At 40.1% G+C, this 27,680-nt stretch overlaps 1 protein-coding gene across 6 annotated transcripts in view; it reads left to right on the forward strand.

Moving 5' to 3' along the window:
* The window catches only part of LPL (lipoprotein lipase), a gene marked incomplete at its 3' end in the record, with an annotated part of 83,272 nt that extends 56,781 nt beyond the window's left edge, over window positions 1-26,491 (forward strand). The window contains exons 1-10 of one of the 6 annotated variants that reach the window (XM_081077423.1): window positions 2,100-2,594; window positions 8,504-8,673; window positions 12,864-13,043; window positions 14,444-14,555; window positions 15,279-15,512; window positions 16,731-16,973; window positions 18,871-18,991; window positions 19,941-20,123; window positions 21,042-21,146; window positions 24,025-26,491. In XM_081077423.1, coding sequence (XP_080933549.1) covers window positions 2,507-2,594; window positions 8,504-8,673; window positions 12,864-13,043; window positions 14,444-14,555; window positions 15,279-15,512; window positions 16,731-16,973; window positions 18,871-18,991; window positions 19,941-20,123; window positions 21,042-21,146; window position 24,025 — 1,437 coding nt within the window. In that variant the 5' untranslated portion in view covers window positions 2,100-2,506. Of the gene's footprint in view, window positions 1-2,099; window positions 2,595-2,920; window positions 3,295-8,503; window positions 8,674-12,863; window positions 13,044-14,443; window positions 14,556-15,278; window positions 15,513-16,730; window positions 16,974-18,870; window positions 18,992-19,940; window positions 20,124-21,041; window positions 21,151-24,024 lie in introns of those variants that run through there. The other 5 variants (XM_081077424.1, XM_081077426.1, XM_081077425.1 and 2 more) reach the window with 5 other exon arrangements.
* Between the last annotated feature and the right edge of the window lie 1,189 nt (window positions 26,492-27,680).

The following is a 27,680-nucleotide window of genomic DNA, read 5'->3' on the forward strand; positions in this document are numbered from 1 at the left end:
GTGGGTGATCAAATAACCTTGCTGAAGCTTGGATGAGGCGCCAGACTAAGGCACATGCAGTCTGGACTTGGAGGTCATGTGAGCCTCTGCACGAGAACGCAGGCATCTGATCTCTCCGAGAAAAGCCAATCAGGAGAGCGCACTGCCGCCACACCCACCGGCCCACCACCTGCCCTCGCATTGGAGCCAATCCATCTGCTTTTTCAAACAGGCTGAGCTGCTGTGAGTTAATTCTTCCTGGAAATCTCTGCAATTCGAATGCACATGCAGTGTAACACTAGGGGCCATGCCAAAACCGGTTTCATGTGTATATTTCATATTCATATATATGAAGAATTACTCTAACTCTTGATTGCTTTGAATTTGTTATCTGTTAACCTGAGAAATCATTTTAAACAGATTGCAGACTTCCCTTTAGCAATCTTCTTGCAGTTCTCTGAAAGGCACAGAAGTGCTGATGGTTTGGTTGTCTTAGCAAATGATTTTTAAAAAAAATTAATGTGTGAAAATAGACTGCATGAGTATTTTATATAAGATAGTAGGCATTTTGCACTTTTGTTTATATGTCATTTATACCTTGACCACACACAATTGTACTCACCTCGTGTCATTTTTTTAAATTAGGCTTTACTATATAATTTTTGGAGGACTGTCACAGCATAGTTACTCATCACCTGCATGGTCTGTTTTGCCACTTTTAAAGTTCTTATGAGGGGATTAATTCTTGGCAGGTTTCAAAATTCCTCCACATGCTCTGTGGGATGAATGTGCACAACATATTGTTCAATAATTGCAAGACAATAATACAGGACAATATATTGTGTTGTGCCATATAATCATTAACTTAAAAATAGAACTCTATTCTATAGAATAACACACTTTGAATTATATGGGTATTATCAGGTGTATTTCATTTTTGAGAAAAACTTTAAATGTGAGCCTAGTTTAAATCATATGGACTTTCATCCTTCTAACATACAAATGAAGATTATGTGTGTGTGTGTGTGTGTGTGTGTGTGTGTTTGTGTGTGTGTGAGAGAAAGACGAGAGAGAGAGAGAGAGAGAGAGAGAGAGATGAGTAAAAGGAAGCATTAAAGATGTTCAGAGAAATAATCCAATATGGACAGTGAATTGAAGGTTTTGATTTTTGAATCTATTTCTCAGATATAAAGTGAAGAGTATACAGTTAACTGTCCTTTCTGACTAGTACAAATCCTTTATACTTAAAAAGACATTTGATAGTATTCTGAGCATTTTGGCAAAAAACAAAACAAAACAAAAACAACAAAACAACAAAAAAAACAATTTCCCACGTGATTTCATTATTCTTATTATTTTACTTACATACCTCAATGCATCTGTGTTAATAGCTTTATTAAGATATAATTTACACATCATAAAGTTCACTGACTGAAAAACTACAAGTTAATGTTTTTTTAGTATGTTTACCCAGTGGTACAACCATTGCCATAACATAATTTAAAACATTTTCATCACCATTCCCCCAAACTTCTCCATTCTCCACCCCCAACCTTATTCTCAAGCTCCAGGCAACCACCAATCTACTTTCTGTCTATAAAATTTGCCTATTTGTGGATATTTTACACAAATGGAATCAAACCATACAATACATGTCTTTTGTGACTGGCTTCTTTAACTTTGCATAACAATGCAGTTTTAAATTATTTGACCTCAATATTCTGCCTCTGAGAATAAAATGTTATACTTGCATTCTTTGAAGGGTTTGAGTATAATTTGCATGAGGCAAAACTTAGTAACCAGTTAGAGCAAGAAGGCTTTTCTCCACCACATCAGCTAATCCATTTTGCCAATGTTAACATACCAGATTGTTCAAGCACAAGCTGCAGAAAACCATGTGTTTGTGGATCCCTAAATTGATATTGTCCCGGAGAATTTTGGGGTAAAAACCCTGCGAGTTCCAAACAGGGTCCATCAAAAGAGGAGTGGGTTTAAGCATCCCAAATGTAGTTTAACAGCTTTACTTGTCCTCCGTGGAAAACTGGTGATCGCGGAGTGTTTAATATAAAACCATATAAACCTGTGTTTGGTGCTTGGACAGGGGGCCTGGCGAGCCAGACCCCTTAGGAAAAGCAAGTAGGAAACACAGTGAAAGCACAATTTCTCTCTGCCCTTTCCCCCTCTTCTCGCTGGCAGGGTTGATCCTCAGCACAGTTTGCTCAAATATTTGGAAGTGAATTTAGGGCCCTCCCCCCAACTTATGATTTTATAGCCAATAGGTGATGAGGTTTATTTGCATATTTCCAGTCACATAAGTAGCCGTGGAGTGGAAACAGTGTCAGACTCGATTCCTTCTGCTCCGAGGAAACCTGCCACTTCTAGCTGCCCTGCCCTCCGCTCTAAAGGGCGACTTGCTGGGCGCGGGACCGCGGCTCCAGCCCACTCCTGCCTCGGGCTCCGAGGTCCATCCATCTGTCCGCGCTTCTCCCCGTGGCCTAGACTCCTACAGAGAGGGACGCGCTTCGAGATGGGGAGCAAAGCGCTGCTCCTGGTGGCTCTGGGCGTGTGCCTCCTGAGTCTGACCGCCTCCCGCCGAGGGCTGGCCGCCGCCGACAGTAAGTTTTGCGTGCAGACTCGGCTCCCGCTGTAAACTCGGCTCAGTGGCCACGTCCACGCATGATGAGGATTCGAACGAGAAAGTCTGAAGCGGGTGCAGATGCGCTCCGGGGACTCTTCTCTAGCCCGAGTGCGGCTCCGGAAAGTCCTCGGGGCGGGATCCGCTGAGAGACGGGGAGGGACTTGTCCCTCCGCTGTCGCTGGGGCAGCTCCTAGTTCCCGCTCTCTCGCTCTGTCCCGGGTTCCCGCGCTGTCCCCTCCGCTCCGGCTGAGGCCCTGTTCGCGGGCGCCCGGGCTCGGCCGGGAAGGGACGGGGGGAGCGTGAGGGGCGGGACGAGGGAGGCGGGAGCAAGGGCCCAGATGGCGGTGACCGACTGGAATGAAAGGCACGCAGGCCAAGGTGACCCTGGCTGGGCAGCAGCTGCGGCTCGGCCCCTTGTCCGGGAGAAGCAGGAATCCGGCGGGAGGAAGGGCTGTCCGCATCCTGGGGGCACGGGATACTCTCACTCTCCGTGTGCACATGGGAGTGGGGGACGCGCGACGCGTGGAGTGGAGGTGTGGGGACGCGCATCCCGCACGGTTCCGGCGCCGGAAGTTCACCACCTTCCACGCTCGCACGCTCGCTCTTCTGAGCGCGCAGAAAATCTAGCGCAGGGGCGACCCTCTTGAAAACGTGGCCGCCGATCTAGGGGTTGCAAGGTTTGCGCGTGGCTGTCTAAGGCCAGCCTGTCCTCTGAGCCGAGTCCCGTTCCGGGCACCGCGGGGAGGCTGCGGCTGAGCGCCAGTCGTCGCCCGGGAGCCGGGGGCGTTGGAAGCCAGATGCCAATTTGTTTAATCGCGGTGTGGGGTGCGGGGCAGGCAGGCAGGTGGAGGGGGGTGGCGGTGGGAGAACCAGCGCCCCGTCCGAGACCTGCCCACGATAGGGACAGCCTGCTTCACTTGAGCCTTGGTTCAGCTAATGGACAACGGCAACTTGATAAAAAGGCAACTGAAGCAAGTCATCCAAGGAGGCAGCATTTTCTTTTCCCTTCGTGGAATGGCAGCGAGGGCGGCGTCGCTTGGAGGCGCTTTCAGGCGGCAAGGTCGCAGTGCTTCGAATTGTAGTCGAGTTTGTCCGTGATTTTTACTGTAGCGGAAAGTGTACCGCAGTACCGAGTTGTGAGAAAGAGCAATTTTGTTAGGTTAAAAAAATGTGGATTGCATGAAAGCTGAATGGGATAAAAAGGACAAGTACCTTTTCTGTCAGATCAGTTTCTGTCAGGGCTTCAATGAGAAAGTCTTCAACTTCTTTTGTGGAGGCATGTTCCCCTTGGATAGTATTGAACGCTGTCCAAGAAGATGGTAGGAACAAACTCCAGATTCTTATTTTTAAAAGTGCACCGTAGTGTAGTAAAACACGCAAAAATAGGTGCCATCCACAGTTGAAGTTTTTGCTAGGCTCCCTTAGAGGTTCAGGACCCTAAATTCCTGGGCTACTCTGTGTCACCTCTCCGAGTTTGGCTTCCTCAACTCTTAAATGAAGAGTTTGGACCAGACTCAGAGTTCTCATAGACCCCTCTAATTCTTACTCTGATTTAAATGGACACTTACGTGAGTCATGAATTAAATTGGATTTTAACAAACACAAGCTTTTCCCGACTGTAAATGTATTAAAGGAGGAATCATTTTTTTTTTTTTTTTTTTTTTTTTAGGAGGAATCATTTTTTAAGTAGACTTGAAATTAATCCCTTATCTTTCCCTCCTACACTCACGCCACCCAACCCCTCTTTATAGTGTGCATTTCCGGTCACAGCAACTTTCCGCTTCTTTTCTCCTCCAAATAAGTTTATTTAAGATGTAAGAATTTCATAGCAGAAAGCTACAGGTGTGAGGGCCCCTCCTGTGGGCTCTGACTTTACTTATTCTCAGTTCATTGTAAGAAGAGTATGAGGATAGGAGGCAATGCCCTCAGGTTTTTTGTTCTTGGAGCCACCACAATCTCTGCGTGGCCTTATCAGGAAACTTGAAGAACTAGGAGATGGAATGTATGGGTCAGTACTCAGTAGTTGCGGTTCTATTTGACTGGACCTAGTGAATTTCCAGACTAACATCTGAACTAAACATGATGGGTGATGACAGCAAAATAGCAGATACTACTTGGAATGGAGCAGAGCTCAGTGAGGGAGTGATTGACAGCTGTATTGGAAGAGTTAGGTGAAAAACTTTCACTTTCTTTTAGGCAGTGTATTTTTAGCTCAGCCCTCCTTTCTTGCTTTATTCTGGGAGGAAAAATTGGGCTATACAGTTTATTGCTTCTATTTTTACAAACCTTCTTTTCCCCCATAAAAATGAAGAGCAAATCTGCTTGTTAACTAAATCAGGAACATTGTCTGCATTGGAATACCTGAAAAGACCAATCGGTTCAGTCAGATAGCAATACTGATTTTTTTTTCCGTCCCCAAGCTTTTTTGTTTTCATCTATGCAACTTGTTTCTTGGCATTCTACAGAAGCTGTTTGAATCAATAACTGTGACCATCCATCTCGGAGAGGATGTGAGTTAGGATAGAGTCCTTTAGAAGTGTGTGTGTGTGTGTGTGTGTGTGTGTGTGTGTGTGTCTGTGTGTGTGTGTAAGAGAGAGACAGAGAGAGAGACAGAGAGACAGAGAGACAGAGAGACAGAGAGAGAATAGAAACTTCAAAGATAATTGCATTATAATTGAGCTCTTGTACCTCATGTCTTATAAATGTCAATCTTATACATCTGATAGCTGAGCTGCCTTTAGAGTTTCTTTTCTGGGATGCTTTGTGCTCCTTCTTTTTGAACATCAATAATATACCCCCTATAAATTTATCCTTAAAGTGCTTTTAACTTCTCAGCCTAATTTCATCCTTGTTATTATCCACATTAAGATAAATTCCTTGTCTTTAGGTACACACTTAGATTTTTAGCTACCTATTTAGAAATAGAGATTACATAGTCAAAAAATGCATTAACTAGTAATTTGCCCGGTACCCCAAAATCTCCCCTTAGTGCTTAATAAAGACATATTAGGTGGGGTCAGGTTGGCGTGGTGGTGCTGATAAGATAAGCTGAATTCAGGATGGAGGACCTTAGGAAGTTATACACCTTAGGTAACCCCCTACTTTTTTTCTTCTTTTTACTATGCTAAGATGGCTTTAATTTTTAAGGGGACCTGGGAAGAGGTCCTTATCCCCTGAAAAGGATAAATGCAGAGTCACTAATATCATTTCCATGTATGGAAACAATAATTTCCTTAGTAACAATGAAGTCAAATTAGTTCATTTGCCAGCCAGGAGCAATCCTAGAGTATATTGGGAAAACTTAACATACCGACTCACAATCAGGATCCATCTGTCTCCCTATCTCTATGCAGCCTACGTCAGTTGCTTGAGGGCTGTGGAGGTTTGTAAAGCACATTTGTCTTTAGGATGCTGAAACATCCTTGAGGTGTTACAAACACCTGTAGTGTGAAAATTCCTATCAGAACACCAGAGGGAAGGTAAGACTGTCATTTATGATTTCATATATTGAACTGACATAGAATTGAAAATATCACATACTGTATAGAGTAGGTACTGTTTTCCTGTCAAAGGCTTCATTAGGCTTTCTATAACTTAAAATGAAAAATAACTTCCTTGGAAAGTGAAATAAAAGTCTCAAAATACAAACTTGCTTGAGAATGTATGAATTTCCCATTATTTTTCTTTACAAGCTATGTACCCAACATTAAATGTTGATTGCAGGAAACTGGAGCTCTCAATGAGCTGTATAGATAATCTGATACAGGATCTATGGATTGGAGAGAGAGAGAGAGAGAGAGAGAGAGAGAGAGAGAGAGAGAGAGAGAGAGAGAGAGAGAGAATGTTCAAAGCTAGTCTTAACAATTACAAATAATATTCTTAGTCATTTCAAAACCGTCATCACCACCAGGGCTGCCATGCTGTATAATTCTAGGGAAAAATAGACTAAAAGCGAGTGGAGTTGTGCAAGGCAAGAGTCTTAGTATCAGTTTGGCAAGTAGGTGGTGGGTGAGATCTGTCTGCCTGGTTGCTCAGATTATTCCTGCTTTAAAAAGACTGCTAATCGAACATGTTAAAATAAGACCATTTGCAGGGAGGCATGAGTTATTTGATGTGGAGAGATGTAGGTGAGGGTGAAACTAATTTAGTTTTAAATTTTCTGAAGCATTTTCTAACAATAAAAGAACTTCTTGGGTATTTAAAGTGGAAGCAGATTAAAAATCTACAATATTTTTTTCCACTATCAGATAAATAATAAGGCCACCAGTGTGCTTTCCAGTTAGGAAGAAAAAGGAAGACCTACATCTTCAAATAGTATGAAAGGCAGAGTGTATTCTTGATGGATGAGTGGACTTCAAGTTTAATTTTACTATATGGAAAAAATGAAAAAAAAGCTTTAAATATCAATAGTTGACTACAGTCTCTTATTTGAACAAATTATCTTAAGAATGTTTAAGTGTTAGAGATGTGTGTGTGTGTGTGTGTGTGTGTGTGAGCCACTTGCTGCATATAATAAATCACTTAGCAAGGAACCACAATATTATTTAAGGAATTTTGAAAAATAATTGAAAAGGAAAATATTGGCCAGTTCTCAGGTAATTATATGATAAGGTTGGTTCAGCTGCCTGTCTTTCCTTATATCATTCTTATATTTATTTTCGGCCTCCCTTTTGCAATGTTATTTGAAATTACAGGTTTTCAACCTTTGAGCTGTGAAAAGTGAGTACGTTTAGATAAGAAATTAGACGTATTTCTAAGCAACCTCAGTTATTTATCTTCTGAAAGTTTTAAATAAGGCAATCTAAAATCTACAAGTTATTACCTTCTTATAATGAATAGATAGGTTTTTTTTGACTTTTTTTACTTGACAAAAAGTTCAATAATTTTCCTTAATATAGCTTCCTTTTGACTGTGCTTGCTTTGTACAACAGTCCGATTTCATCTGCAATACAGTTTAAGTGTTCACTCTGATACGATATGTACTGTCTACAAATACCTTGGGAAGATTTATCAACATTTAGATTTAATGTCCGGAGAGAGATAAACTAAAGTTCTCTTTCGCTTCTTATTCATTTTGGGATTAACTATGAAGAACCAAAGGGAATTTTTTCCCAAACCAGCTTTGCGGTAGTTTTTTAAGCTCCACAGTGTGTGGAAGACTGTAAAGATGTAAGTGGGAAAAGAAATATTTGGGGAAAGAGTTAACCACGGCTCATATATAGCACAGGTATTTCTGAACAACTCACTAAGTGATTTTTTTTCTTCATGCCACTAGCTTTTCTTATTGCTAATATTTTTAAAAATTATGCTGGTGAAAAGTAAACAATCTTTCCTCAAATAAGACTTATTGTATCATATTATGGGAAAACATTCCTTTGATGTAATCCGAGATTTAAAGAGGGTGAAGTGATATATGAAATACGTGGAACTATATAATGTGATCGCCATAAGAATGAGCTTTGAATTGGAACCGAGAGACCTGGGTTCTGGTCCCTACTCTCTCTTCCACTATTAGCAGCATGACCTTGACCAACTTGTATCTTGAGATAAGATTGAATTAACTAAGGAATTTCAAATAAGAGTTACTCACACACACACACATACATATACACACACACACTGACTGAAGAAGAGGATGGAAGATGTAGGAGAGATCAATGTTGCTTAACTCAAAGTTATTTTAAGGCTGTCTCTGTCAACTTTGGTTACCCCTGGAGGATCAATCATTCTCTTGCAATCCACATTTTTTTTTTAAATTTTAGAAATAAAAATAGTATTGGTGGTGGCTACTTATGAACTTGAAACATAACATTCCAGCAAATAAAAAAAAATACACCAAAAATACGAACCCTCCAGCTAACTTCCTATTCAATTTTTCCTTCTCAGAAATTATAGGAGGAAATGATTTTATGGACATTGAAAGTAAATTTGCTCTAAGGACGCCTGAAGACACAGCTGAGGACACTTGCCACCTCATTCCTGGAGTGACAGAATCTGTGGCTAACTGCCACTTCAACCACAGCAGCAAAACATTTGTGGTGATCCATGGCTGGACGGTAAGAAATGCTCTTTAGGAAGCAGTGGATTGGGGTGGACCCGGCATCCTGCCCAACTTGCCCTCCATGTTGGGAACCCAATGATGGGTCTCCACATCCCATACTTATGCTAACTTTCTGATGGCTTTACTTTAAAATTGAGTGAAGGCAATTCTAGCTTGGGCTGAGATTGTGGAACCTAAAATCCCAGGTTCATGAGTACTTCCTCCAGACAGTGCCGACTTTCAGACCTTTTACCATGGTCCCTGGTTGGTGCCCACGAACCAGCTATGCCTATGAGGTGGAAAACCAGGCTTTGCTCAGCTACAGAGCAGAATGTAGATTATCATTCTGGGGAACTGGTGGAAACCTGACACAATGTTGATTCATCCAGCACATCCCCAAATGTCCTTTTGTAAGGAAGACAAACTGTGAGGGTAAGGAGAGGGATGGAGTGAAGTAAGGAGGTGTTGGTTCCAGTCCTGGCTTTGCCGTCCTCCAGTTCGGTGATAGGGATCAAGCCACTTCTCAGCCCTGGGCCTCAGTTTACTGATCTGTAAAACAAAGAGGTTGGACTAGCCATCCCTCCCCTTCCCTTCCAACATTCTCTAATTGTAAACTTTAGGGAAATTTTCTAGAGATGAAACAGGGCTAGACAGGTAACTGTCATGAAGATGATTAGAAACGATGAAACTGTTGTTAATTTTATTTTAAAGTATATGATTAAAATAGTTCTCTCTAAATTTGCCAGATGGTCACTCTATGTGATGCAATTCCTACTTAACTGCTATAGTTGTATTTTAATATTTTAAATTTCTAGTGAGCAGATTTTATTGTTTATTAAAAAGGACATATGTAAAATGGATGGTTAAAGAGATATTACCTTTCCATTATGTCAGAGCTTGTGAATATGGTAATAGATACTACATCCTAATGAGATGAATTAGCTAATGGTTGATATACTTCTAGCCCTTTTACTGACCATAAAGGAAAATTATTATAACTTTTATGGAGATGAAGGCAACTTCAACAGAATTTACATGCATATTTATTTTAATAAAATACATCTATTTACTCATGTTAATATAGTAAATTACATGTTTTATGATAAAGCACAAATTCCTAACAAATCTTTTCTATATTTTAAGAGACTTAAATAGGAAAAATTAATCTTTGGTGGTTTCAGAGACATTTTGGTTGTATCTAGAACTTGGCTTTTAATACTTTTCAAAAAAGTTTAAGCTTAATCAACCCTTATAGGACGAGAATAAATTGAATATCTCAGTCTTATCCCTGAGAGAATTTTGTACTTGAGGGATTTGTTTTTAGAAACATGTTTCTTTCTCACACTAAGATGACACAACTAAGCCAGTATCAGTAGATGATGTTCGTTCCTATCATTGGTCCCACTGTCCACTAAGCCCACTTATATTCTTCACATCGTGGTCCTGGCATGTGGAGTGCCTGGGTTCAGAGGCTTGGCCTCTGGCTGGGGGACTGAGTTTCACTGCACAGAACTGGTTGGTCTGTTCAATAACTAATCCAGGATGCTGTGTAACTGACCTCAGCTTATCTCAGTGAACGCCCTGGCTGGTTCAGTTGGTCTGTCTGGTACAGGTGGCAAAGAGGGCTTCAGTTCAGCGACATGTCTGAGAATCAAAGATTTTAAGAATGGGTATTGATTTCAGGAATCTCAGAAGAAAAATCTAGAAAATAATATCTTTTCAGAGTTGAAGAAGGTGGATACTTGGACTCCCCACCCCTTTGGGTTACTTAGTATCAGTCACAGTAGGAGTAAGTTGGATTACTTGCTCTTTGACAGGTCGCCTAACTCAGAGACACTGCTAGTGCAGAAAAACTCCTAATAGGGCCTTAGAGCAAACAAGATTGTCTTGCCTTATCTGAGGTAAACTGAGTGGCACAAGGGCCGAAGACTAAGGGGAGGGACGAACTTCTGCAGCTTTGTCATGAGCAACCCAAAAGAACGCTTAGCGTACAGTATGCATAGGGCACAACGCAAAAGAATGCTTAGCATGCAGTGTGCATAGGACATCTCACAGAAGGCAGTGTAGACACAGCTGTGCTGGAGCTGTGCCACCTGCTTGGGTTTCACAGACCCATGCTTTCAGCACGGGGTTGTCATTGTGATGTAGGAGGTCGTCACCCCTGACTGAAAGGAGGAGGGCTTAACATTGCTTTCTGCAGAAATCACTCTCTCTTGAGAGGCAGCTGCACAGAGTGGCTAGACCCCAACCTCGAATACACGAGAAAGAGGGCAGGACCAATTTCTCAGGGTCTTGTGCGAGGCGGGCGTTCCTCCGGTTCCCACAAAGGCCCAGGCTGCACCCAGACATGAAGCAGCCTCACTGCGACATGTTGAAAGAAGATTAAGTTCCTAATGGGCTAACATCACATTTGTACCTTTTCTTTTTTGTTTTCTCTTCATGCTTGAAATAGCCGTAGAGTTGGCATCTTATTACTGCAAGTAGATTGGGAAGCAGAATGGTCACACAAATAAATTTATGAGGTGGAGGGAAACTCTGAGATCACTGGAGTCTAGCCCCTGTTTTCTGTAGGTGGTGGGTAAGGTTAAAGTGGTGTCTGCGTCCCCAGAAGTAGTTAGTGCAAGAGCTGGGACTGGAACCAAGATCTTCTGATTCTCAGGCCTGCTTGTTCCTACCACAGAACACAGCAACGTGATGAAACCCTGCAGTTTGTTAGTGCCAGGTGTGAAGGGAGACCTCATATTTTGATAGTTTTCATCTAGAAAATAGACAAAACAAAATGGAAGCATAAATCTGAAAGAACCCACTACATAAGCTCAGAGTTCCAAATGAAGTCCCTTGGTAAGGAAATTCAAGACTCCTATTTTTTTTTTTCTATTGAAAGAATATAGGTTTTATAGATCGCTCCTGAAAAAGTGCCTTAAACATGGGTTTCAGAATCTTCTTTGTTGACTACATAGTTGACTGAACTTCACTGTGGCTTTGATATGATCTGCTCTCAGCTTATATCAGGTGTGGGTAGATTTGGGGATTCAAATCAGGGTGTTGCTATGTCCAAACTCAAGGCAGGATGGTGTGGAAGTCTATAATCTGCAATTTTCTAATGTATTTCCATTGTTTTAAAGTGTGCATCTTTGCACAGGTGTCCAATTTCTCCTCTCTGAAAACATAAATTAAAATTCTACATAGGGCGGTCGGTTTGCTCAGTGGTTGGAGCGCGGTGCTCATAACACCAAGGTCGCCGGTTTGATTCCTACATGGGCCAGTGAGCTGTGCCCCCCACAACTAGATTGTAAACAACGACTTGACATGGAGCTAATAGGTCCTGGAAAAACATACTGTTCCCCAATATTCCCTAGTAAAAATTGAAAAAATAACAAAGAAAATCTACATGAGTAGAGTTAATTTGAGGACCCCCCAGTTCTTTTGACTTTGAATTTTGGAGCCTTTATTAACATGAAGCAAACAATTACCATTGGTAGTCTGCTTATCTCAAACAGGACCAATATAATAATTTAGGAAATGTGACTATTAAACCTCATTAATTTCTACTGATAATGAAGAATTTGAGAGAACTGTGAAAAAGTCTGAGCCAAAGCTGATCATTTTCTAAGAGAAAATGATAAAGCAACTTACTTTCTGATAAAGCAAACTTACTTTCTGTTAGGAGAGATTAGTATGTTTAAAACTATTTTTTTTCATTAGCAGATCAAATGTTGTATCAAAGTGACTCTTTAAAGAAAAGGGTGCCTTTACATCCTTCAAAATAATTCTGTTGGGAAACACTTATTAGTCTAATTGAAAGTATTGACACTGAATTTCTTTTAAAGTAGCTTGTAGCTCTGTTGCAAAATTTTAACTTGTTCAGATTGATCTTTCCTTTTAATATTATAAAATGTTGATGTTTTACTGAATTCATAAAATGTGCTTTTAAACTTGGAAGTGTGGTAAACCGCAGCCCTCCATCCCTGAGCTCAGCACATCCCGTCTTCTGGCATACTCAAATTTGCCTCAGGAAGAGTAGGCACAAGTCTCTAAACAGTCTTCTGTGTGGTTGATTTTCCTGTCTGAGCCTATGGGCTTCCTTGTGGGGTGCTTTTTTGTTTTTTGTTTTTTGTTTTGCATTTAATGTCAGTGTATTGGGCTGATGTATCTGTGACAAATTGTGGGTGAGTATTTTAAGAAAGCTTGTATCATCCTCTTTAGGTGACAGGAATGTATGAAAGTTGGGTGCCAAAACTTGTGGCTGCCTTGTACAAGAGGGAACCCGACTCCAACGTCATTGTGGTGGATTGGCTGTCGCGAGCCCAGCAGCACTATCCAGTGTCTGCCGGCTACACCAAGCTGGTGGGAAAAGATGTGGCCACGTTTATCAACTGGATGGAGGTGAGACTGGGGGAAGAAGCCTTATGGGTCCGAAACAGATCTCTTGGCTAGAGGTGGACAAATAGCTGGTCTTTGTTCCTTTTCCCTTAGATACACATATTTTCTGGGTCCATTCAAATCTGCAGAATGAGCGTGGGCACTATTTTTTTTTTTACCCAAAAGCTGTGTTATGATAAAAATGATCACACCATAAAGCCAAGGCATAGTCCTACCCTGCCCTGTCCTTTGATATTTTCATAGTGAATAGACCTGCTGAGACTAGGAACTCAGTGGGCAGAACACAGAAAAGCTTGTTATTTCATGTTCAGGCCAATCTTTTTCTACCAGTTGGCTGGTACACGAAATTTTATCCTGGCTTTGTCCCTTAGGATACCAATCTCTCTGATGAAAATATTAATAGTTTTTATTTCTTAGTGTGGATTAAGGATCCAGATTTCTGTTGAGGGTTAGGGGAGTGATGGAGTTGAGCTAGGAAGTAAATGGTAGGGAATATCTATCTGTAGGATGTAAGGTGGCTGAGGGTTGGGAGTTCTGACTTAGGTGCTACTGTGTTTCCCTGAAAATAACACCAGGTCTTAGATTAAGTTTTGCTCCGAAAGACGCATTAGGGCTTATGTTCAGGGAATGTCATCCTGAAAAATCATGCTAGGGCTTATTTTCCGGTTAGGTCTTATTTTTGGGGAAACACGGTAGTTTTACCTACAGCACTCTCTGAGGCCATCCTCTGAAAATTGCCTTTGAAAAGTTTCTTGGGGTTGCAAGGAAGCTAATACTCTGACATGGCCAAATTATTTAAACTAGATACTTGGAGGGAAACAATAAGCTATGTTTATTGGACTGACCATTAAATGATAAAAGTTCTTTTCTTGACTCTTTTGCTAACCAGGAGAGTGAACTTGACACATCAGATCACCTCTCTGTGCCTCAGGCTTCGCATTTGTTGAATATGGAGGCTGGACCGTATGTGTCTATGGTCCCTTCCTCCTGTAATATTTTCTGATTTTCAGTCATTGTTTGGCTAACCTTAAAGAATAAATTGATATAGGGTAGTTAGAGTAGGGAATAATAAATTAAAGTTAAATATGTGTGTGTGTGGTTGTGTGAGTGTGAATCTATATGTATATCGCTCTATATAAATATACACATACATATATTTTCAGATGTACGCAAATTCAGATTTCCATACATTTCAATTTCAGATATGTTTAAAAACTTTCTAATTAAGAGAAAATCTCAACACTAGAGTGTATGTTTTTCTTCTCTGTAACACAAAATTAAAATAAGTACTATTTAGTATTGTCTATGTTTTGAAAATAATATTTATATTCATTTTATTTTGCTTAGCTTTGATCGTTTGCAAAGAACCGTAAGAACCCCTTTTTCCTTTTTCTCTTCCAAAGGAGGAATTTAACTACCCTCTGGACAATGTCCACCTCTTGGGATACAGCCTTGGAGCTCACGCTGCTGGCGTTGCAGGAAGTCTGACCAATAAGAAGGTCAACAGAATTACTGGTAAGAAAACACTGCCACTTGTCTTATCACAAAGGCCGAGATGCCTGTCTTTCTGAAAAAGAATGAGAATGTTTGTTAAATATTCGTGTGTGTGTATGTGTGTGTTTGTGTTCTTCTGGGTTTGCCCAGCCACTTGATTATTTCATGGGAGGGCTCTTTATCTGGAGTGAGATAGAATGTGGGCCTTGGCTCTCTTGGGCCGACCATCTACTGGCAGGAGAAGAGAAATAGAGCCGAGTTAAGCACAGAGAGCCCAGCGGTGTCCCTCTCCTGTCTGCCCTGGGCTTTGGTAGTGTGTTGCACGTATGTCACTCTTCACATCAGTACTGGGAAAAATGAAAAAGGACCAACACAAGAGACCATTTGGAAAAAGGAAGACATTCATTTTGGCCAGTGGTTTATCATGTATAGAGAGAAAGGAAGAACCTACCACTGTTTAAAGGCCTCTCACCAGGTTCAGAAATAACTTACGAAAGGAAATCAAGTCACCCTGAGTGAAAATTGCTATTTAATGGCTAGTTTAAGAGACTCAAATTACATTTTAGAAAGAGCTTAAGTCTGTTTGGTGACTCTCAGTAATTTAAAGAGCCAATCATTATTGATAAGAATCTGTGTGGCTGTCACTTTTCCTCCAATGATGAGCAAGAGAATGCTAAGGTGATAGTGATGGAGACTAAAACTAATAGGAATTTTAAAGTCTCTGGTCCTTTTCCCCCCATTAAGGCCTAGATCCTGCTGGACCTAACTTTGAGTATGCAGAAGCTCCCAGTCGCCTTTCTCCTGATGATGCGGATTTTGTAGACGTTTTACACACATTCACCAGAGGGTCACCTGGTCGAAGTATTGGAATCCAGAAACCAGTAGGGCATGTTGACATCTATCCTAATGGAGGCACTTTTCAGCCGGGATGTAACATTGGGGAAGCTATTCGCGTGATTGCAGAGAAAGGTCTTGGAGGTAAATATGATTTAGAAGTTAATTCAACGTAAGTTGTGTTCTTAGCTCTTATTGACCCGATGTCCTACCCATTCTCCACAAGTATGTAGTTCTAATATAGACATTTAGCCAAGATATGTTTTTGAAGAAGTCTGTCATATTCAGCATGACCACCTTAGAGGTTAGTATTTCCTGTGGTCAGTCAGACATTTTACCTTTTACGTCTTATGATTGAGACTACACTGAGTACTGCACTTGGCGGTGACAAAAGACGAGAAAGGTGAGACCCAGACAAGAAAACTCCATTGCTTTTGATAATGGAAGCATCAAATGTTATCTGGACACATGTTTTTATGCTTTGAATGCCGTTGCAAAGCCAATAGAGCTATTTTGAATTTTGCTGAAAACAAAGGACGTGTTTATTAGTCCACATTTCTTTTATCAGCCTTTTAAAGAGATGCACAAATCAGAGACATATCACCATTTTCTAACAATAACTATTCCAAAAATTTAAGAAGAAAATACAATTTAATATCGTTTAATATTTACTTTAATAATCATCCTAGCTTGTATTAGATTTATTATTTGCTTTAAAGGAACTGTGCAAACTTTGTGGACAATGGGATATACCTGTAGATAATATGCTCAAGACTTTTGTACATGTTATAAAACTTACAGTATAGTGTTATAATACTATTTTCAATAATTATAAAAGTGTATGATAAGAGATACACTCTTATGACAATGGTGATTTCTATGATTCATTTAATATAAAAATTATTAGTAGTGACAAAACGCTTGAATTATACATAGTATCTATGATAAGACACTTTTCATTTAATAATTATGCTCTTTATGATGTTGTTTCTAGAAGTATGTTTCTAGAAGCATCAGGAAGTATTTTATGCTTTCAGTATAAGAGAAGGATGTGATAAACTGGGGGAAATCAACTTCTATCTTATATGTCTCTTATTATAACTTCCTAAATATACTCACAAATATAAAGCCAAAGTCCCCTATAAATTTGCAACTTGTACATTCTTGGAGGTAGGTGAGGAGCTGCTGCCACGAGTACCTCCTTAAATAGGACATACAATCAAGGACTGGATCCTGAGGTCATTTTATTCTAACACCTATTCTAAGAGTTTAGAGGTCTAAACTCTTTTAGACCTGCAAAATGAGACACTCATTGTGGATTTTCACAGAGTTGAAATTTTCTTTGTGTCTCTTTTCCCCCAGATGTGGACCAGCTTGTGAAGTGTTCCCATGAGCGCTCCATTCATCTCTTCATTGACTCCCTGTTGAATGAAGAAAATCCCAGTAAAGCCTACCGGTGTGGTTCAAAGGAAGCCTTTGAGAAAGGGCTCTGCCTGAGTTGCAGAAAGAACCGTTGCAACAACTTGGGCTACGAGATCAATAAGGTCAGAGCCAAAAGAAGCAGCAAAATGTACCTGAAGACCCGTTCTCAGATGCCCTATAAAGGTAAGCTGGAGACTACTGTAAACAGGAAAGTCAGTGTGACCCAATGTTTTATCGTGTTCATTGCATCACATGTACTGATTCTGTCTATTGCAACAGAGATAAAGAAATGTTACTGAACCATGAGCGCTTATTTATATTTGTTGGTAGAGAGGGGTTTACCGAAGCTCCAAATTCCTGTTGCCAGAAAGGCCCAGTACACAACCTGCACTAACTACCCAGTGCAGCCACCCTGCTGGCCACCGTCCTCTGTAATTGTGACCACTGGCACGGGCCAGCATTAACACCAGGCTCAGAGCTAATTTGAAACCATCCATCCAGAGTCAGCAAACTATGGCCCACGGGCCACATCCAGCCCAACACCTGCTTTTGTAAATAAAGTTTTATTAGGATAAAGTCACATGCATTCCTTTCTGTACTGACTAAAGCTGCTTTCCTGCCACCACAGCAGAGTTGAGCAGCTGGGATAGAGACTGTATGTATGGCCCACAAAGCCTTAAATATTTAGTATCTGGCCCTTTACAGAAAAAGTTTGCCAACCCCTAAAGTTTGCTTTAAGTGAAGGCAAGAAGCACCTGTCTTTTAAAATACAACTTTTCCTGGAAGGGTAGACTATACCAAACCTCCTAAGATATTTCCATTTTGTCATGAGTTTGTTCACAGTTGAATTTCAAATGTGGCAGCTTGTTTAGCGCAAGACCTGCAGGAGACAGGAGGGGAGATAATCAGATAAACCTGGCGAGAGGTGGGAGTCTGAGGGAAGGGATGATATTGAAGAAGAGTTCCCGAAGGAAAATGCATCTGACAGAGGCACCCATTTATAAGGTGATTTGTGAGACTCTGTAGAGGTGCATTTGGTGGCCCAGAGATTTGGAGCACCTGTAATTCGAGGAAACCTTTTAAGCAATGGGGAAATCCTTAGTTTCCCTGCCTCTTCAGATTGCAGAAGTTTGTGTGAGGTATAGAGGAGAATGTAATCTTCTGAAGACGCGGACAGCTCCAGGCTGAACAAGACACTCGGCACTGCACCAGTGTCTCCGGGGCACTTCTGCTCTGGTCTGTGGTGATGCCTGCAAGGGTTCCATTTAACCCCAAACTCTATTTCTCTTCACCCTTTAGTAACTGTGTCTTAAGTCTGCTGCCTTTCTTATCCCCTTATCTTCTCCCCCATCCCATCTACTCAGAGTTTTTTTTCTAGAGATGGGAGAGCAGGGAGGAGATGTTTAAGTTCAAGTACCTGATTCCAGAAGCTGTCCCTAATACAGAAGTTTAGGAACTGTCAGTCTTTCTGGCCTCCCTTGTGATTCAATGAAACAAGTTTTATTGTGAGCCTGCTATACACCTACTCTGTGCTAGATGATGGGGGAACAGAGGATGACCCTGAACCCAGGGTCTTCTGACCTGAAGAAGCTCACACACAGGATAGGGAGGTCAGACATACCCATGAAACGTGAAGAAACATAGTCACATACAGTGACACAGTAACAAATGCTGAATATGCTTGGTACAGATGCTAAGGGACAAGATGGCCAAGAAAGGGGCGAAATTAATAGAGAAAGCATCATGGGTTTTTTGGCCTCTTGATTTGATCTCCCTAGTTCCTCATCAAAGATGACTATTTTCTAAGACTGTTTGGCAATGCAGATATACCCGATTCTTCCTATCCACTTCAACCACACTTTGCTGAAAGGAAATAGCATTCAAGACCTGAATTTTCTAGTAACAAACACTGTACTGACACGAAGAAATCTTTTTAAACCACCCTGATAGTTGTGTGTGTGAGCACGTCCTGCTTGATCGCTAGTGAGATACCGTCTGTGGTTCTGAATTGCCTGCTTTTGTGGGGCTGTGATGTTTCCATACAAGCTGATCAGTGCGTGTTCTGATTTTCTCCCTGTAGTCTTCCATTACCAAGTAAAGATACATTTTGCTGGGGCTGAGAGTGAGACACAGACCAACCAGGCCTTTGAGATCTCACTGTATGGCACAGTGGCGGAGAGTGAAAACATCCCTTTCACCTTGTGAGTAGCCACGGAACATTTGGGTTTGTGATGGCACTGTGACCTGCCTGTGGGTTTGTGATGGCACTGGGTTTGGGTTTGTGATGGCACTGTGACCTGCCTGTGGGTTTGTGATGGCACTGGGTTTGGGTTTGTGATGGCACTGTGACCTGCCTGTGGGACAGAAGAGGAGTAGGACACCTAGAAAAGAAATATGTAATAGAGTTTTTTTTATTATTATTATTTTTTTATTAAATTTATTGGGGTGACAATTGTTAGTAAATTTACATAGATTTCAGGTGTACAATTCTGTATTACATCGTCTATAAATCCCATTGTGTGTTCACCACCCAGAGTCAGTTCTCCTTCCATCACCATATATTTGATCCAGTTTTTAAAAAAGCTATTTGGCAAAAGATGTTCATGACATTGGGACATAGAGTGGCATAAATTGGAAACAAAGTTTAAGTGTCCAGCATTGAGGCCATGGTTAAGGGAATTGTGGTTTAACAAATCAATAAAATCAATCTAGCCTGTAAAAACTGTAGTTATACAAAGCTAGGTAAAACGTGACAAGAAGTAGAAGGTAAAATCTGAAGTGAACAAAGAAAGAATAGAGAATTGTATGTACACTATGATTGTTACAAAGTACATATATGTTCACATATTAGTGTCAACTGAAAGGGAATATATGAAAATAATGTCTGAAAACTGGCTAATTTTGTTCTCTTCAGAATTGTACTAAATAGTTCATATTGTTAGGATAAAAGTTGGAATCGATGAAAGGGTTGGAGATATCTTTTGAAATACACTAAATGCCATGGATAATTTTCTTGAGTATTTTGTTGGACATTTTGTGCATTTTTAAAATATTCCCCGAACAATGAAGCTATTTACTTCTCGGGAGGAAGAAAACGGGGGAACACCCCGATTTCCAGAACTAACCAAATATGTTGATTTTTGTCTTCAGGCCTGAAGTTTCCACAAATAAGACATACTCCTTCCTAATTTACACGGAAGTAGACATTGGAGAACTGCTGATGTTGAAACTCAAATGGAATAGCGACTCATACTTCAGCTGGTCTGACTGGTGGAGCAGCCCCGGCTTTGCTATTGAGAAGATCAGAGTAAAAGCGGGAGAGACTCAAAAGAAGTAATTACGTTCATTTTTCTCCATTCCCTTTAGACTCACTCTAATGTTATTACTAGAGATAGTATTTCTGGAGCCATCAACGTTCAGGTGAAACCTTAGTAAGCTTTGTCTTTAAAACTGTATCAGCTGGATGATTACACCTATAATTTTTTTGGTGGGGAGGATGTGCTTTTATTATCACACTAAGGAAGTAATAGTGTTTCTGCATTTCCTGGAAAGACAACATACGCCCTGCATTGGACACAGTTATGAGTGAGAACTGAGATTAGAATCTCAGCGTCTCATTTCACACAGTTTCTTGCAGGCACAAAACAGTGATAGAAAGAATTTTGGAGATGTTGCTTTGGCATTCAAAGAGTAAAACCAACCCCTTCAAGAAGGATGAGGTTCTAAGAGAATCTGATCCTGTCTTCCGGGTCCCACCCACATATATCTATAAAATGAAGTGCATAGAGAGGATTTAAAACTTTCATACTAAATAAATTAAAAACAAACAAAAAGGAAGAGGTTGTGGCTGGAGAAGCAGAGCATTTGTTTCTCTAGCAGGTCCAGTGGGAGGTGGGTTTGCGAATTCCCTAACGCAGATACTAAGAGGTGGTGACGTGAGTCTTGCGTCATCTTTTGGTGAAAGCCTTGTGATTTTAAGGCTGCTTGAGGCTGTTTGTATGCCTGTCTACACTGATTAACCAGCTTTATTACTGCACAGTGGGTTAGGCCCTCAGAGAACCCTCTGATTCAGGTGTTCAAAGGTCCCACTGACCAGAGTGGCCTGAGTGTAAACAGTTAATTACTGGGAATATCAAAACAATTAATCAGACTGATCATGTAGGATTTAAACAGCCCTGAGCTAACCATACATTTTTGAACAGTCCTCCTTATTGTCTCACGTGGTGTGTTCACATCCCTTTTCTTCTCCAGGGTGATCTTCTGTTCCAGGGAGAAAGTGTCTCGTCTGCAGAAAGGAAAGGCATCTGTGGTATTTGTGAAATGCCATGACAAGTCTCTGAATAAAAAGTCTGGCTGGTGAGCATCGTGCGTGAAGCCCTGCGGGTACCCCAGCTTGCCGCTGTGGGGCGCTGCTGCTCGCCGCGCTCTCCAGCCCAGACGCGCAGGCCTGCACTGATTCTCGGGGTCGCAACCCCCCGGGGGACTCGCTTAGCCCTTCCATATACACATCCACTGGTCCATTTGCTTTGGACAGCACTTTCTCTTTTTTTTCCTCTCTCTTTCTGTTTTTCCTGCCGTCTCTGACCTTCATCCCAGGTATACTTTTTAGATGTCACTTCCCTTCTTGAATGACCACAAATTTTTCGCTTGGGCCGTTTCCTGGACTGTGTCCCTGCCGCCTTTACGATCCTCTGTACAGAGCATACGGCGCAAGTTAGCAGTCACGTGACTAGGGTTGCAGCTCCTCCCATGACGTAACCGGGGGAGCAAAACGTGAGCTGCAGCCGCTAGGCCTCGATTCTCCAAAGGGGCAGCCACAGAGCAGCCATCTTAAAACCCTCAAGGTGGGGCGCTAATGGAGTTCGAGTACAGGAGAAGGTTCTTTTTTCCATCTCAAAACAACTTCCTGGCTCTTTCCTACCTGACCTTTAAGGCTAATCCACATGGCAGCTGGCAGCTGAATCTTTCCAGGACGTCAGTCAGTCCGAAGGGGAGACTCAGCATGTGACCTCCCCATCCCTTCCTGAGTTCTTGCGCTGCGCCACGTTCATTCCTCCACTGCTTCCCGTGCCAGATACCAAGTGCTAGTGGGAGTCACACATAAAGAGGGCAAAGCTTAGATCACGTCCTACAAGCCAGTGACACAAGGAACAATGGGAAAGGCTCGTTACAATGTCATCTGGAAATAGAGAAAGCAATTGCTTTTGGTTTGTTTTCTCCGAATTACATTTATAGACAAAACAACAGAATCAGAATCGCCTGATCTGAAAAAGTATATTAAAGGCCCTACGTAGAATCTCTCTTAATTTTAATTTCTGTTTTATAATGTAATTTATCCATGGATAATTATGGATTATGGATAGATTAGGAAAAAGGCAAAAAGAAAGTAAAATCCCTGTGACTCTTACCACCTAGGGACAACCCCAAATTAACATTTTAATGTACAGGCATACCTCGTTTTATTGTGCTTTGCTTTATCGCACTTCGCAGATACTGAGTTTTACAAATTGAAGATTTGTGGCCACATGCATTGAGCAAATCTATTGCAGCCATTTTTTCCAATAGGCTCAGATGATGATTAATATTTTTTAGCAATAAAGTAATTTTAAATTAAGAGTTTTTTTGTTTGTTTTAGACATAATGGTATTGCACATTTAATAGTCCACAGTATAGTGTAAACTTTTATATGCCCTGGGAAACCAAAACATTCATGTGACTCGCTTTAATGCTGTACTGACTTTATTGCAGTGGTCTGGAACTGAAACTACACTATCTCTGAGATATGCCTGTACAGATAGCCCTCGTATAACACAGCACTTCTATAACACAGTTTTGCTCTAACATGGTTTCCCTCTAACATGGTTCGAGATGGGGAAAATCCTCGTACAACATGGCACCCTAGAACATGATTTCACTCTAACACGGTTTGAGAATTAGAGAACTCTCCGAACAACACGGAACGTAATAAAAGCTCAGTAGTGATGACGAAGAAAACATTATTTAATATATATTAATGTTATACTTTTGGTGAAAGTTCCTTTAATAAATATATTTATCTTAATTATAAAAATATAATAGTATGTTTTTAAAATTTTGGGAACCTAACCCCCTTTTTGTACTAGTTCTTTGTTTCGTATACCACGGATTCACATAACACGGCATTTTTTAGAAACTTAACAACCATGTTATATGGGGGTGACCTGTGTATCCTTTCAGACTTTATGCAGATGTAATATTTATATATTTTTACAATTTTTTACAATAATGGAATTATGGCACATATGCTCTGGTAAGATGAAGCCATCTGGATTAAAAACATTAATGTGAGACATTCAAGATAAACTTGAAATGGAGAATAGTTACTGGTATTGAGCCAGGCAGAATAACTGAATTCTTATCTAAGTGGAAACTGTTTTAGTATGGGTTCATTGCTTTGTTTTCTCTTGTTACAAATTTGAGGCAGTTTCACATTTGCTTTAACTCTTAGAAAGGGACTCCTATATGAAGATTTATACATGAACTTATGTCACATACAAACATACACAAACACACATGTACGCATGTATTCTCCCCAAACCATACACAGCTTTAAATCTGTATGTGAATGTAAAAACAAAACCCCTCAAAATTAGGAAATACCTCAAGCTGTTTATGAGGTATTTCTGGCCATATTATTTACATACATTACAAGAATTTATCTGAGAAAGTCTAATGATACATTCGTTGTCTGATTATAAGATTACTGAGACAACAGACACTTAGACAGTTTTTTTTTAATGCACCTGAACTTTACCTAGGAGGTAATTATGAATCAGACTAACGACCTTCTGCAGTATCTCTCCTCTGTGACTAAATTGACAAGTTTGTGTTTCTCTCATCGTGGAAGTCTCATATCGGGGGGGGAAAAGAAAAAAAACTAAGCATTTCATTTGGCAAGTTTTAGAAGGAAGAACTCTACCTGAATTTTGAAACCATTTGGTTCAGTCCTCTAAAATGATACTCCTTCTGGGGACATGGTTAAGTAGATGTTACACTGTCTTTCATTTCTATGAGCCTGCTGCTTTCTCTGATCCATTATCCACGTCTCCCCTGGGTTTATTCTCACAACCTTTGTTCTGAACTTCCAGTTGAATTCTTTTTCATCCTGAAGGAGTGTGTGGGGAGGGAAGGGAGTTGTAAAACATGAAGCAGATGATAAATCGCTCTTATTCCTCTTTTTCGTTTTTCCCCTCAGAAACTGGGCAAATCTACAGAAAGAAGAAAAGCAAATGAATTCTGTGAAGAATGAAGTAACTTTTACAAAAGCTGCCCCGTGCTTTGGGTGGTTAAAAGTGAATTTTCCTGAGTATTAATCCCAGCTATATCTTTGTTAGTTATGTTAAGAGACAGTCTCAAATACTAAAAAGCGGCTAACTTAATTTGAGGAATACAGTGGCCAAAGAGCACACCTTCCAACATTAAAAGACAGCAGATATGAAAAGCACTGCATTTTGTCCATTGAGAAAGAAATAAGCATTGTCTGAGCTCGTGATAAAACAATAAAGCTTCTTTATGTAGTGAGTTTAGACATAGCCTAAATTGATTAGCACCTCACATTTTAATTGGAATTCTGCATTTCCTGGATGGACACTTTCTCAAAGTTTCCTCCAAGTCTGAATATAAAAAATGATTTTTTTTGTGTGGCATGAGTCTGACCCATTTCCTTATTAGTTAAAACACCTGCCTTTTTGGGAATGGTTTTCCTTTTGCCATTGGATGTAGCCCAAGAGTTAACTAGGAGCTAGTGACTTGGAGAACGATGGAGAATGGAGTTGAACTGAGACTTTACATACTCCCTTGGTTGTTTGCATCATAATTAAGTTACAAATTAAAGGAGATATAAAATTTAGATCGATTACGTCTTAATAGGCTTTACAATTTATTGCTTAATCTCTTCCTTCCTTTTCTTGCCTTGTCTCAAGCTTGTATTTTAACAACGTTCCCTGGGTAGATGTTTAAAATGAACCTGTTATCCTCAACTGACACATAATTGTAACTATGGAGAAAGAAAAATGATATTATAATTTTATCAGGTTTTCAAAACGGTATTCATTGATTTGAAGTCATTTAATACCCAAGGGTTATTCAATTTTAGGCTCATCTCAGTTATGCTTCCGTCATACTTCAAGCACGTCTCTTTCTTCCCTGGTTTTGATAAGAAAATATGTGTTTAAAGTGAAATTTTGCGTCATGCAAACTCCTACAAATTTTAGACAAGGACTGTTTTTACTAAGTAAAGATATGGAAAAGTTACTGGGATACATTCATAAACAGTGCTTAAAACCATTGTGGGTGATTAAAACAATCCTCAGTTGCCATGGCCACAGGAAATGTCATGCGATTTGTTGTTTTAACAACTAGTCAGGAGTAAGTGAGCAATTATTTATAAACTAGATCTCCTATTTTCAGAATGCTTTTCTATATATTAATATAAAATGATAAAGAAGTCAAATATCTCAGAGGCTATTGCTGGGAACCCAAACTGTGAACACGTGTGGGTATCTGAATACGTACTCATAGATGAAGCCCCGCATGTACATTTATTATTCAGTGTGGCTTGGAAGGTGAGCGCTCAAGAGATTGGAATGTGGACTAGGAATTGTTCCCGTGATGCCAGAACTTCAACCCTTCATCTGAGAAATAAGGCTGTTCCTATACAGAGTAGGTAGGACACATGTGGCTGATGTCAGCCGGCTTGGCATGAATTCTCTCTAAAAATAAAATGTGCGGTTAGTAGTTGGCATCCCCCGTTCTTGATAATTCATTAACTTTCTGGATTTGGGTGTGGAACAAGGGTGCATCCTTAAGAAAATATGAATCAAATCAGTGTATGGCCCTGGGAACTCTGGCTTCTACAGACTTCACTATATATATCAACAATGCTGTGGCTTTAAGTGTTATTTATTAGCTGTAAATACATGTGTGTATGCATAAAGGCGGGGTTGTACATATTGGAAGGGTCATTGTGGCTATCTGCATTTATAGATGTGTGGTGCTGACTTTGTACATGTCTCTGTCAGTGACAGTCTCACTGAGCCAACTTACTCTGATGAAGTAATACAATAAAATGGGCTTAAAACATGAACTTACTTAACTATGTGAAGTTTTAATAAAATTGACAAAATTTTATTACAACACTAAGTCATTTTGTATCATTTTAGTCCCCTAAAATTGAAATTTATTCTTAGAGCAGATTCATTCAGGAAATTTTTACTGAGTGACCATTATACTTAGTAAAAAACCCAAAACGAACAAACAAACAAAACCCCCACAATGTATGATATATACATACCTATATCTATATATCTATATCTATATCTATATCTATATCTATATCTATATCTATATCTATATCTATATCTATATCTATATCTATATCTATATCTATATAGTTTTTTTGTATTTATATAGTTATTTATATTTGTACATGGCCTTACTTAGCGGTCCTTTAAACTAACTAGAGGAAAATGATAGAATTTTTCGGAAATGAAATACGCAAGACTTTCCTTGCCTGCAGGATACTTATTCACAAGTAAAAACTTAGATGAATATAAAAATATCTTTGAGCATTTTCTGAAATGCATTGTCTCTTTTTCTGAGGTCTAAATGTTAGCTACAAAGAGAGTGGCGTTTGTGCAATAAAATGAACTGTTTGGGATACGAGGGTGCATTTTTCAGAACTTTGCTTTGGGTTGTCTTGATAGTGAAAAACAACATACAGATCCATGCAACTGACTAGGGAGTGCTTCTTAGTACAATCAGGAAAAACATAATCCAGAAAACAACTGTTTCAGTGACCACTGACCCAACACTTCATTGTCAGTTAGGCATAAGGTCTCCTAAAGCTGCAGTCCCCCGACAGGAAGAGACCCACCAGTTCACACTTTGCTCACTGCCCATCAATGCTTGTTGATATCATCAAAAAGACAGACAATACTAGGAGTTGGCAAGGATGGGGAGAAACATACATACAAGAACCTGCATACATTGCTGATGACATTATTCATCACAGCCCCAAGGTGGAAGCAACCTAAATGTCCATACACTGGTGAAGAGATAAACACAATGTCCACACAAAGGAATATTATTTGGCAATTAAAAGAACACACTGATGATAGATGCTACATTGATGTACTTTGAAAACCTTTTGCTATGTGAAAGGACCAGATGCAAAGGACTACATAATGTATGATTCCATTTGTATGAAATTTCCAGAAAAGGCAAATTTATAATGACAAGAAGTAGATTTAGTGATTGCCTGGGGATGGAAATTGGAAGAACAATGAAGTACAAAAGGATATAAGGGATCTTTTAGGGCTGGTGGAAATTAGATAGTGGTTATGATCGTACAACTCTGCAATTTACTAAAAAGCATTGAAGTTATAATAGGTGAATTTTATGGCATATACATTTTGCCTCAATAAAGGTCTTAAAAATTCGTACACCTAGAACTGTGGGAATAGACATGACCACGAGCTGCATACATGACCTACGAAAACTATACTTTGGGGATACCCCTCTCTGGCTCCTACAGGAGGAACCTCTGCAGTGTTCATTCACCATCCTCTAACACTAGCCTTGAATATCCCAGGGGCTCAGCATTTGGCAGTTTGTCATAAGTGAATGCTGTCAGTAATCTTGTCCTATTAAAAATGTCCTGTTTTAGCCTGGATTCAGTTAGACTACAGGCCCATTTGTGATACACTTCTCTTACTATAGAAATGCTATTGTCTAAACAATTGTCCTCTGTAATGAATCTGATTGGGAATTTTCTATAATTAGAATGTCATCGATAACAGTTTTTAAAAGTAGCAGTATTATTAGAAATCACCTAATACAGCACTTTCATTT

Source organism: Rhinolophus hipposideros (genome assembly GCF_964194185.1).
Source record: "Rhinolophus hipposideros genome assembly, chromosome: 16".
NCBI lineage: Eukaryota > Metazoa > Chordata > Mammalia > Chiroptera > Rhinolophidae > Rhinolophus > Rhinolophus hipposideros.